Source organism: Oncorhynchus mykiss, chromosome 12 (assembly GCF_057628025.1).
Source record: "Oncorhynchus mykiss isolate SJ-2025 chromosome 12, ASM5762802v1, whole genome shotgun sequence".
Taxonomy (NCBI): Eukaryota; Metazoa; Chordata; class Actinopteri; order Salmoniformes; family Salmonidae; genus Oncorhynchus; species Oncorhynchus mykiss.
The window spans coordinates 42,242,302-42,262,058 of NC_143033.1; the positions used below are offsets into that span (position 1 = coordinate 42,242,302).

At 41.5% G+C, this 19,757-nt stretch overlaps 1 protein-coding gene across 6 annotated transcripts in view; it reads right to left on the minus strand.

Moving 5' to 3' along the window:
- The window catches only part of igsf9bb (immunoglobulin superfamily, member 9Bb), a 191,733-nt gene that overhangs the window by 73,708 nt on the left and 98,268 nt on the right, over nt 1–19,757 (minus strand). For all 6 annotated transcript variants that reach the window (XM_090192514.1, XM_036937598.2, XM_090192518.1 and 3 more), the window contains exons 4-5: nt 18,185–18,336; nt 2,699–2,816 (exon numbers count right to left, since the gene is read on the minus strand). In XM_090192514.1, the coding sequence (XP_090048640.1) occupies nt 2,699–2,816; nt 18,185–18,336 (270 nt within the window). The remainder of the gene's footprint in view (nt 1–2,698; nt 2,817–18,184; nt 18,337–19,757) is intronic.

The window sequence follows — 19,757 nt, forward strand, 5'->3', positions numbered from 1 at the left end:
TAAATTTAGATTTGAAATATTTTGGACATCAGAACAACCTTGAGGGAATCTTATGTGAGACAGAAAATAATGCTCATATGATAGGTAAGATATACAAAACCTGCAAGAAAGCCTATCCAGCTGACAATCTCTTAGAAAAAAATATCAACTACTGGAACCAAGACTTAAAAATAACTGATGTTGGCACAAGATGGAGGGAATGTTGGAACATCATTAACAAAATGACAGTTAATGAAAATGTACACTTAATCCAGCATAAACTGATGTATAGAATTTATTACACAACAGACAAAATTCACAAATTACACAGCACAATGGGCAAGTCATGGCTTAAGTGTAAAACTATAAATTACTCAATAATACATAATGCTATGAAGTCCAAAAGTTATGGGTGGAGTTAAAGTTGTCTGTCAGAAGTATTATAATGTAAACTTATTTTGAATCCATCTGTCTGCCTATTTCAAGACATGGTATATGAGGGTGCAGTGAGATACCCAATGGACTAGATGGTACTTTTATCGTCAATCATCTTGAAAAAACGTATACTTAAAAACTGGAAATCAAACCAATCCTCGCTCTCTCTCAAACAACTCCTAGTCCATACTCTAGCTAGCGTCGACTCCTGTGGTGTTTCCTGATAGATCTGAAGGGATTGGATAAGAGCAAGGCAATATGGTGATGGCTCAATCTATCATGAACAGAAAAATTAGGAAGGTCTGGACTCAGTATTTGCCGTGACAGAAAGGAAAATGTATTCCATCTTTAGTGATGACTCGATCGAGCCTTCTAATACGTCAAGGTGAGTTTCCACCCTGTTGCTTCCACTTACCCGGCTCCATTAGATCTACCAACACCAAAGGGGCCAGACTAGACAGTATGGATAAAGGGCCGTTTTTGGACCTGGCATGTCTGTCAATTATTGCTGGAATATTTTTTCTATAGTCATAGACCTCATAGGCACACACACACGCACACGCACACGCACACACACACACACACACACACACACACACAGTTGAAGTCGGAAGTTTACATACACCTTAGCCAAATACATTTAAACTCAGTTTTTCACAATTCCTGACATTTAATCCGAGGTCAGTTAGGATCACCATTTTATTTTAGGGAATGTGAAATGTCAGAATAATAGTAGAGAGAATTATTTATTTCAGCTTTTATTTATTTAATCACATTCCCTGTGGGTCAGAAGTTTACATACGTTTACATAAGTTTACAATTAGTATTTGGTAGCATCGTCTTTAAATTGTTTAACTGGGTCAAACATTTTGGGTAGCCTTCCACAAGCTTCACACAATAAGTTGGGTGAATTTTGGCCCAAAAATTCAGGTTTGTAGGCCTCCTTGCTCACACATGCTTTTTCAGTTCTGCCCACAAATGTTCTATGCAATTAAGATCAGGGATTTGTGTTGGCCACTCCAATACCTTGACTTTGTTGTCCTTAAGCCATTTTGCCACAAATTTGGAAGTATGCTTGGGGTCATTGTCCATTTGCGAACAGGTTTTAACTTCCTGACTGATGTCTTGAGATGTTGCTTCAATATATCCACATAATTTTCCAGCCTCATGATGCCATCTATTTTGTGAAGTGCACCAGTCCCTCCTGCAGCAAAGCACCCCCACAACATGATGCTGCTACCCCCGTGCTTCACGGTTAGGATGGTGTTCTTCGGGCTTGCAAGCCTCCCCCTTTTTCCTCCAAACATAACGATGGTCATTATGACCAAACAGTTCTGTTTTTGTTTCAACAGACCAGAGGACAGTTCTCCAAAAAGTATGATCTTTGTCCCCATGTGCAATTGCAAACCATAGTTTGGCTTTTTGATGACGGTTTTGGAGCAGTTGCTTCTTCCTTGCTGTGTGGCCTTTCAGGTTCTGTCGATATAGGACTCGTTTTACTGTGGATATAGATACTTTTATACCTGTTTCCTCCAGCATCTTCACAAGGTCCTTTGCTGTTGTTTGGGATAGATTTACACGTTTCACACTAAAGTACGTTCATCTCTAGGGTACAGAACACGTCTCTTCCTGAGCGGTATGACGGCTCATGGTGTTAATACTTGCATACTATTGTTTGTACAGATGAACGTGGTACCTTCAGGCATCTGGAAATTGCTCCCAAGGATGAACCAGACTTGTGGAGGTCTACAATTTATTTGGATTTTCCCATGATGTCAAGCAAAGAGGCACTGACTTTGAGGGTAGGCCTTGAAATACATCCACATGTGCACCTCCAATTGTCTCTTATGATGTCAATTAGCCTATCAAAAGCATCTATAGCCATGACATACTTTTCTGGAATTTTCCAAGATGTTTAAAGGCACAGTCAACTGTATGTAAACTTCTGCCCCACAGGAATTGTGATACAGTGGATTAGAAGTGAAATAATCTGTCTGTAAACAATTGTTGAAAAAAGTACTTGTGTCATGCACAAAGTAGATGTCCTAACCGGCTTGCCAAAACTATAGTTTGTTAACAAGAAATGTGTGGAGTGTTTGAACAACGAGTGTTCAATGACTCCAACCTAAGTGTACGTAAACTTCCGACTTCAACTGTATGTACACCTGCCTATTAAAACATTCACCCTGCAGAAAAGGAACACAAAGACACACAACTCTACTGCTGCACACATGTACACATATACACATGCACTCATACAGATGTTGAGTTGTGGCAGGGCTACCTTGGACAAGCAAGCGTGTGGTGTGAACCACCTCCCCCTGGATGCTGTAGGCCCGGCAGGTGTACGCCCCTCTGTCCTTGCGGCTGACCGACAGCACCGCCAGACTCCCATCAGTCACCTGGGGAGGGAGAGGACACCATAGAAAAAGTGAGGGGGGAGTTCTGTCAAAACAATAAGAAAAATTAATAAAGTTCCATGTGAATTTACAATGCAGATGGTCTACATCGTGCTTCCCGCGGAGAGAGAAAAACAATTGTTTAATTTATGCTACTGCTGCTGTTGCTTGTCACAGGAGTGGGGCGTGTAGCTTGTTGTTGACCAGAGATGTTCTCTTGATAAGTGCTAAATTGGACCACTTTCCTGTCCTGCTAAGCAATCGAAAAGTACTTTGTAACTAGTACTTTTGTGTGTCAGGTAAAATGTATGGAGTAAAAAGTACAATATTTTCTTTAGGAATGTAGTGACATAAAAGTAAAAAGTTATCCAAAATATGAATAGTAAAGTACAGATACCCCCCAAAAAATCTTAAGTACTTTACTCCAGTGCTTGTCACTCATCAGAAGCACAGCCACAGCCCCTCCCCTACTCCCTGCTTGAGCTGCTGCTTTGCTTCTCTCTCCCTTGTGCATTACAGCTCCAGTTAATAAAGTAGCAACACAAATGGTCTTTCCCTTCATGATGATGATGATCGAGACCTGTTAGTGGTAGTTTCATGATAACTGCACTGTGATTTCAATTTTGTAAGGGGGAAAAAAACAGTTTTTCGATTAGGAATTTTGACCTAACGTTAACAATCCCAATTTTATTTAAAATATATCATCGTAAATGCTGCATGGCCAATGCAGACGCCTGATTGACCATGCGCCCAGATGACCAATACACAATATACCAATTTGTGCACATTCATTGTTTCATAACCCAGCTATCACAGTGGATCTGGGCCAGTTCTGGCTGAGAGTCGGGGCACTCGGCTGAGTGTCAGACTCGGCCGACGTCATGTGGCCTTCGGCAGTATATCTTATGGCTAGGATGCGGGGATTGAGCTCGGGCGAGTTATTTGGCCCAAATTTATATACAGTGAGCTCCAAAATTACTGGCAAAGCACAAATAATGCTTAAACAAATATAAACAATATAATTATAGAGATAAACTCAAAATACCAACAAGTGAGAAATAATGTACTTTATTAATGTTTCAATGGAACAAACCAAAATAATTTATTGATTTAATTAAAAATCAATGTCCTCCAAAACAAGGTTTCACAATTAATGGCACCCTTAAAGATTATTGTAAATAACATCTACCAAAATTAAACCACAAATTAAAATCCACTTATCTAAGTTTATCTAAGTCTTAAGGAACTATATTGTGCCATTACATCACTTCCTGATTCACTAGGGTATAAAAATGAGGTAACACACATGCAGTATCCCACTGTCATCCAACACCTTGAAGAAAACAAAATAACTGGCAGTTCAAAAGAGACAGATGGTCGCAGACCTTCATAAATCTGGTAATGACTACAAGATCCACAAACAACTGAATATACCACTGAGCACTGTCAGGGCAATTATAAAAAAATTCAAAAGATATGGAACAGTTGAAAACCTCATGGGTAGAGGACTGCATTTTGCCCCCCAGGATAGGGAGGAGGCTGGTGAGAGAAGCAACAAAATCCCCAAGAATCACTGTGAAAGAACTGCAGGCCTTGGTGGCGTCTTAGGGTCACCAGGTTTCAAAAAGCACCATCAGCACACCACCTCCACAACCACAGGCTCTTTGGAAGGGTTGCCAGAAGAAAGCCCTTTCTGACCCCAAGACACAGACGCAAGCGCTTGGAGTTTGCCAAATGTCATTTAAATTATGACTGAAAGAAGGTGCTCTGGTCAGATGAGACCAAAATTGAACGTTTTGGTCAGATACAGCATCGGCATGTTTGACGTCGAAACAGAGATGCATACAAGGAAAGGAACCTCATACCCACGGTGAAATATGGAGGGGGGTCACTGGTGTTTTGGGGCTGTTTTAATTCCAGAGGTCCAGGGGCACTGGTTAAGATTGATGGTATAATGAATTCCACCAAGTATCAGGCAATTTTGGCTGACAATCTGGTTGCCTCTGCCAGAAGGCTGGGACTTGGCCGTAGGTGGACATTCCAACAAGACAATGACCCGAAACATACCTCAAGATCCACACAGAAATGGTTCTGTGACAACAAAATCAATGTTCTGCCATGGCCATCTCAGTCGCCGGACCTAAATCCAATCTAAAACCTGTGAGCTGAGAGGAAGAGTGCAGTTGATAAGCGCAAATCCAAGAATGTGAAGGATCTTGAAAGGATCTGCATAGAGGAATGGTCCAAAATCCCTCCAAATGTGTTCCTTAACCTTGTCAAACATTACAGGAAAAGACTCCATGCTGTTATCCTTGCCATAGGTGGTTGCACTAAGTACTAAATGAGGAGTGCCAATAATTATGAAACCTTGATTTTGGTTAAATTTATTTTGTATTAAATAATTGTATGATTTTGGTTGGTTCCATTGAAACACGAATAAAGTACAGTATGTCTCACATGTTGGTATTTTGAGTTTATCTCCATAATTATACTGTTTATACTTTTTTAAAGTATTGTTTGTGCATTGCCAGTCAGGGGTGCCAGTAACCCACTGTATTACTTGTGGCTCGGCCTGATTGGGGCTACTCTCTGGCAGATGATTACACGGGCTGCTTTATATAATTGACATTTCATTATTTATTTACCCATTATTTATTTTCCTCATTGTTTCTGTGATCATAAAATACAATTAACATGTAAATGAAATTCTTTAAGAAACCTGCATAGTATTTAATATTTTGCTTCTTTGTGGAAGGCAATTGATAATCATTAAAAACCTTGTGGATGGAACAGTGCAAACTGCGTTTCTACAGATGCTGGTTCAAGATCTGTGCCGGCCGCGACCGGGAGACCCATGAGGCGACGTACAATTGGCCCAGCGTCGTCCCGAGTTAGGGGAGGGTTTGGCCGGCTGGGATGTCCTTGTCCCATCGTGCTGTTGCGACTCCTGTGGCAGGATAGGCGCATGCACCCTGACACGGTCACCAGGTGTATGGTGTTTCCTCCGAGACAACATTTTTTTTGTGGATGGGTATAATTTGTATGTATAATAGTAATATTTAAAATTACTATATCGGTTAATTTAATATACATTTACAGTGCATTGCGAAAGTATTCGTCACCCTTGAACTTTGCGACCTTTTGCCACATTTCAGGCTTCAAACATAAAGATATAAAACTGTATTTTTTTGTGAATAATCAACAACAAGTGGGACACAATCATGAAGTGGAACTACATTTATTGGATATTTCAAACTTTTTTAACAAATCAAAAACTGAAAAATTGGGCGTGCAAAATTATTCAGCCCCTTTACTTTCAGTGCAGCAAACTCTCTCCAGAAGTTCAGTGAGGATCTCTGAATGATCCAATGTTGACCTAAATGACTAATGATGATAAATACAATCCACCTGTGTGTAATCAAGTCTCCGTATAAATGCACCTGCACTGAATTAGTCTCAGAGGTCCGTTAAAAGCGCAGAGAGCATCATGAAGAACAAGGAACACACCAGGCAGGTCCGAGATACTGTTGTGAAGAAGTTTAAAGCCGGATTTGGATACAAAAAGATTTCCCAAGCTTTAAACATCCCAAGGAGCACTGTGCAAGCGATAATATTGAAATGGAAGGAGTATCAGACCACTGCAAATCTACCAAGACCTGGCCGTCCCTCTAAACTTTCAGCTCATACAAGGAGAAGACTGATCAGAGATGCAGCCAAGAGGCCCATGATCACTCTGGATGAACTGCAGAGATCTACAGCTGAGGTGGGAGACTCTGTCCATAGGACAACAATCAGTCGTATATTGCACAAATCTGGCCTTTATGGAAGAGTGGCAAGAAGAAAGCCATTTCTTAAAGATATCCATAAAAAGTGTTGTTTAAAGTTTGCCACAAGCCACCTGGGAGACACACCAAACATGTGGAAGAAGGTGCTCTGGTCAGATGAAACCAAAATTGAACTTTTTGGCAACAATGCAAAACGTTATGTTTGGCGTAAAAGCAACACAGCTGAACACACCATCCCCACTGTCAAACATGGTGGTGGCAGCATCATGGTTTGGGCCTGCTTTTCTTCAGCAGGGACAGGGAAGATGGTTAAAATTGATGGGAAGATGGATGGAGCCAAATACAGGACCATTCTGGAAGAAAACCTGATGGAGTCTGCAAAAGACCTGAGACTGGAACGGAGATTTGTCTTCCAACAAGACAATGATCCAAAACATAATGCAAAATCTACAATGGAATGGTTCAAAAATAAACATATCCAGGTGTTAGAATGGCTAAGTCAAAGTCCAGACCTGAATCCAATCGAGAATCTGTGGAAAGAACTGAAAACTGCTGTTCACAAATGCTCTCCATCCAACCTCACTGAGCTCGAGCTGTTTTGCAAGGAGGAATGGGAAAAAAATTCAGTCTCTCGATGTGCAAAACTGATAGAGACATACCCCAAGCGACTTACAGCTGTAATCGCAGCAAAAGGTGGCGCTACAAATTATTAACTTAAGGGGGCTGAATAATTTTGCACGCCCAATTTTTAGGTTTTTGATTTGTTTTTGATTTGAAAGGGAAAAAATGTCATGCTCTGTTCCAGTGGAAACGTCAAAAAATAGGCCTAGCTGATTACTTCTTAACTCATTTTTGGTGCTGCTACTGTTTATATTTAGGTGCAGGAACTCCACAATAATTTTGAGCTAATTTTCTATAAGAGGAACAGGAGCTCAAGCAGTAGAACATTAGAGGTGTCGGTACTCAGGTCCGGTAAGCTCCTGCCCAAGTCAATCACTGCTTCTTATCTGTTGCGCAAATAGCCTACAGCTGTGTGTCTCGAGCTTACTGGTGCGGGAAACTGCCCAGAATATTTTATATGAATGACGCAAATTCGCTAGCATGGTATAGCCAATGTGATTTCTGGGATATTTATTTTTATCAGGATATTTTCCACCTGCAGGCTACAATGTTACTATTTGTTGGCTTTATGTAGGCAATTTTTTACATAGTAGTTGGCAATGGCAATAGAAGTTACTTTTTAAGTTTGTATCATTTTCATTTAGATTTGTATTGAATTTTGATTAACCACATTACAATGATTTTGAGATATGAATAAGTTATTATAAATTAAATGAAACTGTTTCACGAAAATGTACATATGAAAACTATAATTGTCACGCAGATCGGTAAAATAAATTGACATTCCACATGAGAAAGGTTGCCGAACCATCATGTAGACTATTACCGGCATCTTCAGGAGCATAATGGCAGAATATGCGAAAGTCAGCAGGAGCGGGAGGAGAATAGTTGGGTCAGGATAAGATTTTTTTTTACTTCTGGTGATCTAGATCTCTGGTGCTCTCTTGAGTCATCTGTCTTAATTCATTAAACTGGACCCGTAATGCATATATAGTTGATTTTATTAAAACACATAAGGGTGTGTCTATATATGGAAACATAGATGTGAACATTTTTTGACCAATTAATTGGTCGAAAGAACAGATGACTTTCGGTCGACTAAGTTTTTCTTTGTCAGGGACAGCCCTACGACACCACCAAAATGGGGGCCTCTAAATATTTTTTCTGGAATTCAGCAGAGCCAGAGGGTCGACCGTGCCCCCTGCCCCTTTTTGATCCACACAGACGCACACAGGGGCAAGCACACATGCACACAACATGTACACAAGCAGAAGTGTAGAGCTGCATCCTCTGCATACATCACATACTGAAAGCTACCAATTGATGTATTGAGCCAATGAAAGCTCTGTTTGATATGCTGCATTTGAAATGTGACATCTTGACAGCTGAGGCTTGTCACTTCGGCATATTATGATGTGCTTTGTCTTCAAGGCAACACCACAGTATGGAGACATCAACAGATGTCTTACAGGGACTATGGAAATATCCATATCTATTAATATTATAAACACACTGGTCTCTTTTCATGCTCAAAAGATATGAATAATACAAGTTTAAAGTGATGATATGAAGTGAATATATGACTTCATCATATGCAGTGAAGAAGACTGCCTCTAGGTGTTATCCATTTGGATGATGAACAGCCCATACTGCAGGAGTAAATAGTGTGTGAAGGAAAACATTGTGGCAATTAGCAAATTTAAAGCTACAGTAAGTGCTGTGTTTCGGGCGACCTGACCAAATTCACATAGGAATGTGTGTTATCGATCTGTCATTCTCATTGAAAGCAAGTCTAAGAAGAGGAGATCTGTTCTATTTGCGCTATTCCTATGCTTCCTGTTTTTAAGTTTAGTTTTTGTGTCTTTAACTTTCGTTTTTGTACACCAGCTTGAAACAGCTAAAATTACAATATTTTTGGTTATGGAAAAGATATTTCACAACAGTTAAGATTGCACAATGATTATCTACACTATACCTGCTTGTTTTGTCACATACAGTTCTTTCGGAAAGTATTTAGACCCCTTGACTTATTTAATATTTTGTTATGTTACAGCTTTATTCTAAAATGGATGAAATAGTTTTTTCCACCTCATCAATCTACACACAATGCCCCATAATGACAAAGCAAAAACAAGTTTTTAGAAATGTTTGCTAATGGCCTACCGAGTGGCGCAGTGGTCTGCTGTGCCACTAGAGATCCTGGTTCGATCCTGGATCGAGTCCAGGCAGCCCGTCGTAACTGGAAGACCCATAGGGAGGTGCACAATTGGCCCAGCGTCGTCCGGGTTAGGGGAGGGTTTGGCCGGCAAGGATGTTCTTGTCCCAACGTGCTCTAGCGATTCCTTTGGTGGGCCGGGCACAATGCTTGCTGACACAATCGCCAGGAGTATGGTGTTTCCGCCAATAGACTGGTGTGGCTGGCTTCCGGGTTAAGTGGGCATTGTGTCAAGAAGCAGGGCGGCCTGGTTGTGTTGTGTTTTGGAGGACGCACGGCTCTATACCTTTGCCTCTCCCGAGTCCGTACGGGAGCTGCAATGATGGGACACTACTGTAACTACCAATTGAATACCATGAAATTGGGGATAAAATAAAATACATTGTTTGCTAATTCATTAAAAATAAAAAAACATATCACATTTACATAAGTATTCAGACCCTTTACTCAGTACTTTGTTGAAGCACCTTTGGCAGTTATTACAGCATCGACTCTTCTTGGGTATGACTCTACAAGCTTGGCACACCTGTATTTGGGGAGTTTCTCCCATTCTTCTCTGCAGATCCTCTCAAGCTCTGTCAGGTTGGATGGAGAACATTGCTGCACAGCTATTTTCATGTCTCTCCAGAGATGTTCAATCGGGCTCAAGTCCAGACTCTGGCTGGGCCACTCAAGGACATTCAGAGACTTGTTCCGAAGCCACTCCATGCGTTGTCTCGGCTGTGTGCTTAGGGTCGCTGTCCTGTTGGAAGGTGAACCTTTGCTCCAGTCTGAGGCCCTGAGCAGTCACTTCATCAAGGAGCTCTCAATACTTTGCTCCGTTCATCTTTCCCTCGATCCTGACGAGTCCCCCAGTCCCTGCCACTGAAAAACATTACCACAGGATGATGCTACCACCACCATGCTTCACCGTAGAGATGGTGCCAGGTTTCCTCCAAACGTGACGCTTGGCATTCAGGCCAAAGAGTTCAATCTTGGTTTCATCAGACCAGAGAATATTGTTTGTTGAGTCCTTTAGGTGCCTTTTGGCAAAGTCCAAGCAGGCTGTCATGTGCCTTTTACTGAGGAGTGGCTTCCGGTCTGGCCACTCTACCATAAAGGCCTGATTGGTGGAGTGCTGCAGAGATAGTTGTCCTGCTGGAAGGTGCTCCCATCTCCACAGAGGAACTTTAGAGGTCTGTCAGAGTGACCATCGGGTTCTTGGTCACCTCCCTGACCAAGGCCCTTCTCCCCCGATCGCTCAGTTAGGCCGGGCAGCCAGCTCTAGGAAGAGTCTTGGTGGTTCCAAACTTCTTCCATTTAAGAATGGCGGAGGCCACTGTGTTCTTGGGGACCTTCAATGCTGCCAACATTTTTTGGTACCCTTCCCCAGATCTGTGCCTCGACACAATCCTGTCTCGGAGCTCTAAGGACAAATCCTTTGACCTCACGGCTTGGTTTTTGCTCTGACATTCCCGGTTAACTGTGGGACCTTATATAGACAGGTGTGTGCCTTTCCAAATCACGTTTAATCATTGAATTTACCACAGGTGGACTCCAATCAAGTTGTAGAAACATCTCAAGGATGATCAATGAAAACATGATGCAACTGAGCTCAATTTCGAGTCTCATAGCAAAGGGTCTGAATACTTATGTAAATAAGGTATTTCTGTTTTTATTTGTAATACATTTGAAACATTTCTAAAAACCTGTTTTCGCTGTGCCATTCTGGGGTATTGTGTGTAGATAGCTGAAGATTTGTATTTATTTAATACATTTTGGAATAAGGCTGTAACGTAACAAAATGTCTGAAAACTTCCCGAATGCACTGTAAACTGAAATAAAGCAAACTAATAGAATTTTAGCAACCAGGAAATGGCAGAGCAATTTCTGAAAAGTGCATCTAACTACAGAAGATTATGTTTCAACAGGACTTACTACAGTCAACCCATTCTAAGGTGTGCAGCGGTTACACTGAGGGGTGTAAGTCGAGATTTACCACTCAGATGTTTTTTAAACATGAATTTAAAAAAAACGTAAGCCAATGCAACATTAACCAATTAAAACAGTTATGCAGCAATGAGGCCCAATACATTATCACTGCATATTGTCTGTGCTTGAATTGCCCTGCATTTTGAAATATATATATGTTTTTTATTTATTGGTATATGATCACACTGGTAATGGGTAATTAATTGTATTACTTTATTTTTTAAAACTGGACTGATGACCTGCATCTGATGGTCAGTCTGGGGGGAGGGACGGAGCAGTGGTGAGGCTAGCCTCTCATCCAACTCCCAGTCCCTACGCCCTCCTTCTCTCCACTAAGAAAAGAGGACAGTCTTCCAGCTGATGGTCAGTCTGAGGGGAGGGACGGAGCAGCAGTGAAGCTAGCCTCTCATCCAACTCCCAGTCCCTACGCCCTCCTTCTCTCCACTAAGAAAAGAGGACAGTCTTCCAGCTGATGGCGAAACTCAAGTCACACTACATTATTTCTGCCTCATGCACCAATTCATGTTGTTACTCCTATGCAATGTTCCCTCAAAAAATGTTGGCCACTGAGCAAATTTCAGGTCTGCTGAGCGCAAACTTGAACGTTCAGAAAATTCTGTGCAACTTCCAGCGCACATTTACTGTGAACACAGAGTCTGTATCTGCAGTTGCTGTTTTAACAGTGGCAACCTACAGTAGCAGTCAATGTGGTGTTCAATGAGGCCAACATTCCATGAGACTTTTGCAAAAACATGCAGAGCTTGACATTAACCTGTTCATCCACTCAGACAAGGAGGTGACTGAAAATATTGTTGTGTTGTTTGATGCAAGAAACCACTTTACAAAATGTTATCAATTATTATTCCCTTACCATTATTACAGCGAATCAGACAAATTATGCTACCCTCTGCCTATTGGCTACTTAGATTATTCAAGCCCGTCTCAAAATACAATGCTTCACCTTTAAGACAAAATAAAGCTCTTTACATGACTCACTTTTCAAAGATGTCTAGAAATGTAAACGTTTTGTGCTCTTGAAGGAGGCAATCACTCCTCTATTGCTGACAACAAATTATTTATAACTGGACTAATAACTCACGAACTAGCAAAGGATATGAACGAAATGTACACGTGGCTTCATGCAGCTCTCGCTTTGATCTCAAAACAAACACATCTACTCACGACTGCTCATGCTGTAAACACAGTCCAGTTCAATGAAAATGGCACAGATCTATATATGGCAATGGTCTATTTGGTATATGCCTACTGCAGCTCTGCTTATGCTGCACTGGTCTGTTTAGAGTACGGGCTGATTTGTGCATGTCAATGCAATAGAATCCTACTCCGATGAGTTCTGCCTACAACAAAATCTCTTGCATAGTTAGTTTTCTTTCGGTATGTTGCACTGAAAGTGTCTAATATTATGTTGATTCAAAATATTTGCCACAGTAAAGGGAAATGTTGAGATTGTCAACAGGGAAAACTCTTGAACTCTTGAGTCAAGATCACTTTCTGAGTCAAAATGCAAGCCGCTCAGATTTTTAACATGACTAAAAACGTAAGCCTATGCAACATTAGCCAATTAACAACTGTACTGTAGCAATTAGGTTTGTGCAGTAAGCTGTAGGTACAATACATTATCACCCCATATTGGCTTTGCTTGAATTGCCCTGCCAATGCATAGTTGTTCAGGCCATTTTAAAAACATTTTTGAGGTAGGCTATGTGATCACACTAGTAATAGATCCGTTGCTGCATTAGTTGTGAGGTACAGCTGAGGTAGCATACATTTAAATAATTTGCTTTTATTTTACTGGGCTAACGGTGCCTGCATCTGATGGTCCGTCTCAGCGAGGGAGAGAGCAGCAGACTAACCAAAAAGGACACCGTCTTCCAGCTGATGGTGACACTTGAGTCGCACCGCATTAATTTATGTCGTTACTCCTATGAACAGAGAAACATGAACAGAAATATTCCTCGATATTAAAAAAGACCCAAGCTGCTATTTATAACACAAGCCTATCGATACACATTCCTACTCATTCATTACTGCTGCAGTGCTTGTTGTAGTGCTGAGTGGAAATAGAAAGAATGAGCATTTTATGGCTTATAAAAGTGTTGATAGCGCTGTATAACAACTTAAACAAGAACTTACACATAACAGTAGCTCTTTGCTGTATTCGTTGAGTCTCTCTCTCGTTTCACCTATAATGGCGCCGGAGGGGATGGCTGCCGTTTTACGGGCTCCTTACCAACTGTGCTATTTTATTAGTTTTGTAACTCATTTTGTGCATAATGTTGCTGCTACTGTCTCCTTTGACCGAAAATAGCTTCTGGACATCAGAACAGCGATTACTCACCTCGAACTGAACAAAGATTTCCGATTCGAAGGATATCCTGCTTTATCGAGACAAGTCTCAAATCCCCATCATCCACGTGAAGAAAAGACGGAAAAAAGGGGGGAGGAGTGCGGTGTGCCTTGTAGGAATTTGCCAGCAAGTAGGTAAACCACCACTACCCTCCGTATTATTGGCCGATGTGCAATCATTGGAAAACAAACAGGACGATCAAGACTATCCTATCAACAGAACATTGAAAACTGTAACATCTTATGTTTCACCGAGACGTGGCTGAACGACGACACAGATAATATAGAGCTGGCTGGGTTTTCTGTGCATCGGCAGGACAGAGCAGCTATGTCTGGTAAGACGAGGGGCGGGGGTGTGTGTCTATTTGTCAATAACTGCTGGTGTGCGATGTCTAATATTAAAGAAGTCTCAAGGTATTGCTCGCCTGAGGTGGAATACCTCATGATAGCTGTAGACCATACTATCTACAGAGAGAGTTCTCAGCTATATTATTCGTAGCCGTCTATTTACCACCACAAACTGATGCTGGCACTAAGAATGCACTCAACGAGCTGTATAAGGCCATGAGCAAACAAGAAAATTTGCATCCATAAGCGGCGCTCCTAGTGGTCAGATGATGCAGATGCTACGCTACAAGACTGTTTTGCTAGCACAGGCTAGCACATGTTCCGGGATTCATCCAATGGCATTGAGGAGTATACCACCTCAGTCACCGGCTTCATCAATAAGTGCATTAACGATGTCGTCCCTGCAGTGACCGTACGTACATATCCCAACCAGAAGCTATGGATGAGAGGCAACATCAGCACCGAAATAAAGGCTAGAGCTGACACTTTCAAGGGAAGGGACACTAATCCGGACGCTTATAAAAAATCCCGCTATGCCCTCAGACAAACCATCAAACAGGCAAAGGGACAATACAGGACTAAGATTGAATCCTACTACACTGGCTCTGATGCTTGTCGGATGTGGCAGGGCTTGAATACTATTACAGACTACGAAGGGATACTGAGCCGCGAGCTGCCCAGTGACGCGAACCTACCAGACAAGCTAAATATTAGGCATTCTACCTTCAGACACATGAAATGGTTCAAAATGGGAACACTTTGCCTTCCCGGCACTAGGGCTGCAGAATCAAGTGCTCCTACCTCCAACAGCGTAAAACCCCCAAAACATAGGAACGCAAGGCTTTATCATTGTTGTTTTTACAGAAATGTTTGGTGATTGACTAGGAATGCCTTGGAGAATGACCATTTGATCATGATCGACCGGTTGGTGAGCACTGCCCTAGGCACTTTGTCGTACTGTACATCAAAGGATTGGATGGGTGATGGGTGGATGGGTGTAGGCACAGATTCCAAATTGCTAAAGAGTGGAAGGGAGGATGAAATGGAAAAAGGATGAAAGAGTGGAAAGGGATGATGGCTATGTAGCCCTGAGGGGAGAAAGAGGACAAACAAGATAGTAAGCTGTCTCTTCTCTTGCAACGGATCACGGTAGAGGAAAGTGGCAGCTGATTTGCACTGATATGGAAAGAAACAGGATGTGTGCAAGCAATAGATGTTGGATACTTTGCTTCAGAGAACGACCAATATGGACCTTTTAGGGCCGATACTGGTTTTTGGTGGTCATGGAGGCCGATATTCAATATCATGTATGCATTCATGCATCTTTCTTTAAAATCAAATAATACATTTGACTGTTTTTACCAATCTAGCTACATAACAACATAATGGTAATAATTGCATTTGAATGGTACATCTCTTGATAAAACTGGATATATTAAGATGGCATAGGCCTACTCACAATACAGGTGAATGCATATTCAATAGGAGTGTGTGTGTGCATGCATTGAGTTATTGAGCTTGTTTTGGCTGATCAGTGGAGTCCATGGTGCTACAGATGACAAACAATCTGTTTGCCTTCCATTTTGGAGTTTTTTGTATTTTTTTGCCTACTGATCAACACCATTTGCGTAGAAGCATCACTCCAGCATGTCACGCCTGTATGGAAGAACATCATATAGGCACTGCTGTTAGTTTGAGAATATAAAATAGCACCTATTCAATGCAAATGGGTCCAACGTAACGTCATGATTTGTGATCATGATCATGGAATTGGTAGTCATTTTCTATGGTCGGGAAAAAATACATTCAGTTGACTAAACAATTCCGTTGCCATGATGACATTTGAAATAACTCAATAGGCTAGTTCAGCTATCTGTCAAGAAATGGGCGGGTTGTGACATAATCCTACTGCTACGAATGCATAGAGTGAGCACCCCTCACACGCAGCACCCCTACACAGCAGCCCCACCAACACCAACACACTCACACACAGCACCCCCACACTCACACAAAGCACCCCTACAGTCACACACAGCACCCCCACCAACACACTCACGCACAGAACCCCCACCAACACACTCACGCACAGAACCCCCACCAACACACTCACGCACCCCCACCAACACACAGCCTAACACAGACAGACACTTTTCAGCATCCCAACACAGCACCCTCACACACATAGCCTAACAGACACACACAGCCTAACACAGACACACACTTCTCGATAAGTCTTAACTGTAACACAGACCGATACTAGGCATACACGTGAGATGGGTTACATTGTAATGTTATTTTTGTAGTTACTCTGGTGATGGGAATATAAACTGCAGCAAATAATTAGTCTAGGAGAGTGACCTGCCTGTTATTGATGGGACACATGTTCAATTCACTGGTATTTAGCTATGTTTTGATTGATTGTAGGGCTGTAGCCACTGAATTCTGGAAGTTTTTACTTGAATGAATAAAACCATCAATCACAAAATTTGCTGCTGGCGCAATACAGCAAATGCCGCGCAGCACTGCCTCTCACCTGGTTCAGCGAACGGAGTAAGGCACTCCCACACAGCTAGCAAGCTAGCACTCGTCATGAAACATGAATCTTTGTAACATGCCATGTTTTTTGGTGTCTCGGAAAACATCTGAATGACAGAAGCGAAGGAAAAACGTTTGACGTTATATTTAAGACAAAAGACCTCCGATGACCGTGAAAACACACTCAGGACTTCCCCATACTTTTTGGCAATACAATGTCACATTGATCTTACTCTGATAGGTTGAGGAATACCCATCGCAAAGAGCAAATATGAACACAGCTTTTTTGCGGGTTTCACAAAAAGGGCTGTCCCATAGATTTGAACATTCTTAGCACGGCACTTGCTTTACATTTGGGCTCATTTCGCGTAAATATCATAACGTACAGTTTTTTTTGACATTGGCAACAACTGCCACATGAATGTTTTCAAATTATTTAAAATGTATTCTCACAAAAACATTATTGATATTTAGTGAAAACAGATTTGTTTACTGCGTTTTTTGTTGTTGTAGAATTCTCTCATAGTGTCCATTGTTTGTTGCGTAACCTAACACCCTACTCTTGGTGCTGGCATCAGCTGTAGCTGAGCTAAATCGAACTCTTTGTTTTTCGAATCCTCTTTGCTATATTCCGGCTGAAACATGCATGGTTGAATGTCACCATGTAGCTAATAGAACATAAAAAAAATGCCCCATGGTTGAATTCGTGTTGAATCACTTGAAGCTATCAGTTCTTTCAGTTTTGCCAAGAGTATTTTGTGTTGTATCCACCTCCCTTTCAAAAAAGCCCATCTTGGGGAACGGACGGGGCCAGAGCAGGAAGCACCGCCCTTGTAGACTTTCAGAGACTGGAAAAAATGTGTCACCTTGTATATTTAGCAATGAATCCGCCGATAGGAACATCGCTGAAAGACGCCCGTTGGCTCTATCAAACAAGGACAACCATATCTACACACAATTTTTTTTATATTGTGTTCGGAATAACATAGACGGCTTTGCTAAATGCCTCAAAGCAGGACTACATTTATTTTCAGATCTCGTACCCCCCCCCCCCCCATACACCGTAAGTCGCCATAGGGTGTATCGTTCGGCACGCAAAGCCCAGTCCTGCCCTTTTTGTGGCCAATTATGTGTGAAACACATCTCACTGACCTGGGAATCCCTCGGACATGATCAAAACAAACCCAGGGTCCCCCAGGGTGAAATTCCCCTTTAAAGTTGTAAATGGAATTGGATAGAACGTCTCCAGATAACTAGCAGACTATGCAATCCCATGAATAGAGCCATAGACTAGACAGATGGGGCAGGTCAAATGTTTACCAGTAATGTATCTTCTAACATTATCCCCACACATTATCCCCACCGCTCCTGGACTTGCTCAACAGTTTGCATGATATAGCCAATGTTGTCCTTTCTAGCATGGCCATCCCCACTGTGCTTAGTATAACTACTTGGACTTCATTGGGACATTATCGCGTGATTACCAAATGGGTGGAGCAAACATAGGAAATGGTGATGCGGGGGTCTACCTTGTACTTGTCGCTGTCCTCCACAGGCTCGCCCTCCCGGATCCAGCTGACAGAAGGTTTGGGGTTGCCGGACGCCACACAGCTCAGGGTGATGCTGCCGCCTTCCTTGGCCTCAACATACTGCGGTGGCGTGTCTGTGAAATTGGGGGGAGCTGTGAAAAGGACAATGAAAAGAAATGGTGAGTTAAATGTATTTGTCAAATGTCAAAAGGGAACAACATCTCTAATGTTCCAATGCCTGTGCGATATTTGCATTTTTATGTCTGTCTAACATTGTGTGAAGCTGTTATGTGGACAAAGTTTGTCCTATTCTGTTTAATATAAATTAATCCTGGGATCCACTACTACAAGTTTTAGAGCTAGAAAACCAGAGGTGTTGCTGGCAAAGGTGCATAGTCAACGTGAATGTTTACGAACTTTGCTTGGACAATGTATGTATCCATTACCACACACAAGTGTTTTCTGTTCATTTTACTATGTATGTGCTGTAGTGTATGTGAGAGAGCTCCAACAAAGAATGTCAATGCATTTATTACCTTTAATATCTGCAAATAGCAAATAAACTACTTCAACTTGAAGCTTATACCAAAATATGGCCAAACCAGGGTATCACTTTATATTAACATTCAGTAATAATAAACCATGTGTAAGGTATTTAAAAACAGTTTGCTCACCATTTAATCATTACTCCCATTATTTGTAAATGTTAGTAAGATAGTTATTCACACATTTATATAAAATTATCATTATATTAAACATCTTGTGTTGTGTGGTTATTATGTTACCACTGATATGTTTTTATCTAGGTCATTTTGAGAACTTAACACTTGAACCACCGGGCCTTTCAGCCTAGAAGTATCCACGAGAGATGGTTGTCGAACGGCGCCATTAGCACACGGCTGGCCTCGATGTAACTCCCCTTCTAGCCAATGACAGGTCAACATTCTAACAGTCTAATAAATACATTTCATATATGCTATCTGAAGAATAATCATTTGGTTGTGTTTATGAAGGTAAAGAACATAATAGCATTTTTATTTGTTTATGTTACTCTAGGCCAGGGATGGGCAACTTTGATGAGGGTGTGGGCAACAAGAAAATCTGAAGCCATCATGAGGGGCCGAAGTTAGCTCACGGGTCTGTGTACCTACATCCATCTCCCCACATTGCGAGCAAAAAAATGTGCCCCCCCCCCTTGACAGCAATTCATTTTAGAGTTAATTTCGTGCAATTCTATTCATTGGGGTGAAAATACAATTTTACAGTTTTAAAGCTAATTTGCTGCAACTCTACACATTTTGCCATAGGGTGGAAAGACATTTTTGCAGTTTTTAACATGATATTTGAGTGAGACCGACTAACAAAATCAATAGGGGCCCGATGAATGGTAATTTGACCATGATAACAGTAAACAGATAGTTTAGATAACAGCCGCTAAACTAATTTAGCAATTTAAAAACATTTAGCTGACATGGGCTAATTGACAGACTATCAGAGACGGACATAACAAGAGTAAAAACTGCTGATGCACAAGCAAATTTCTACTGACGACTCATTTATACTCGCTTGTGCA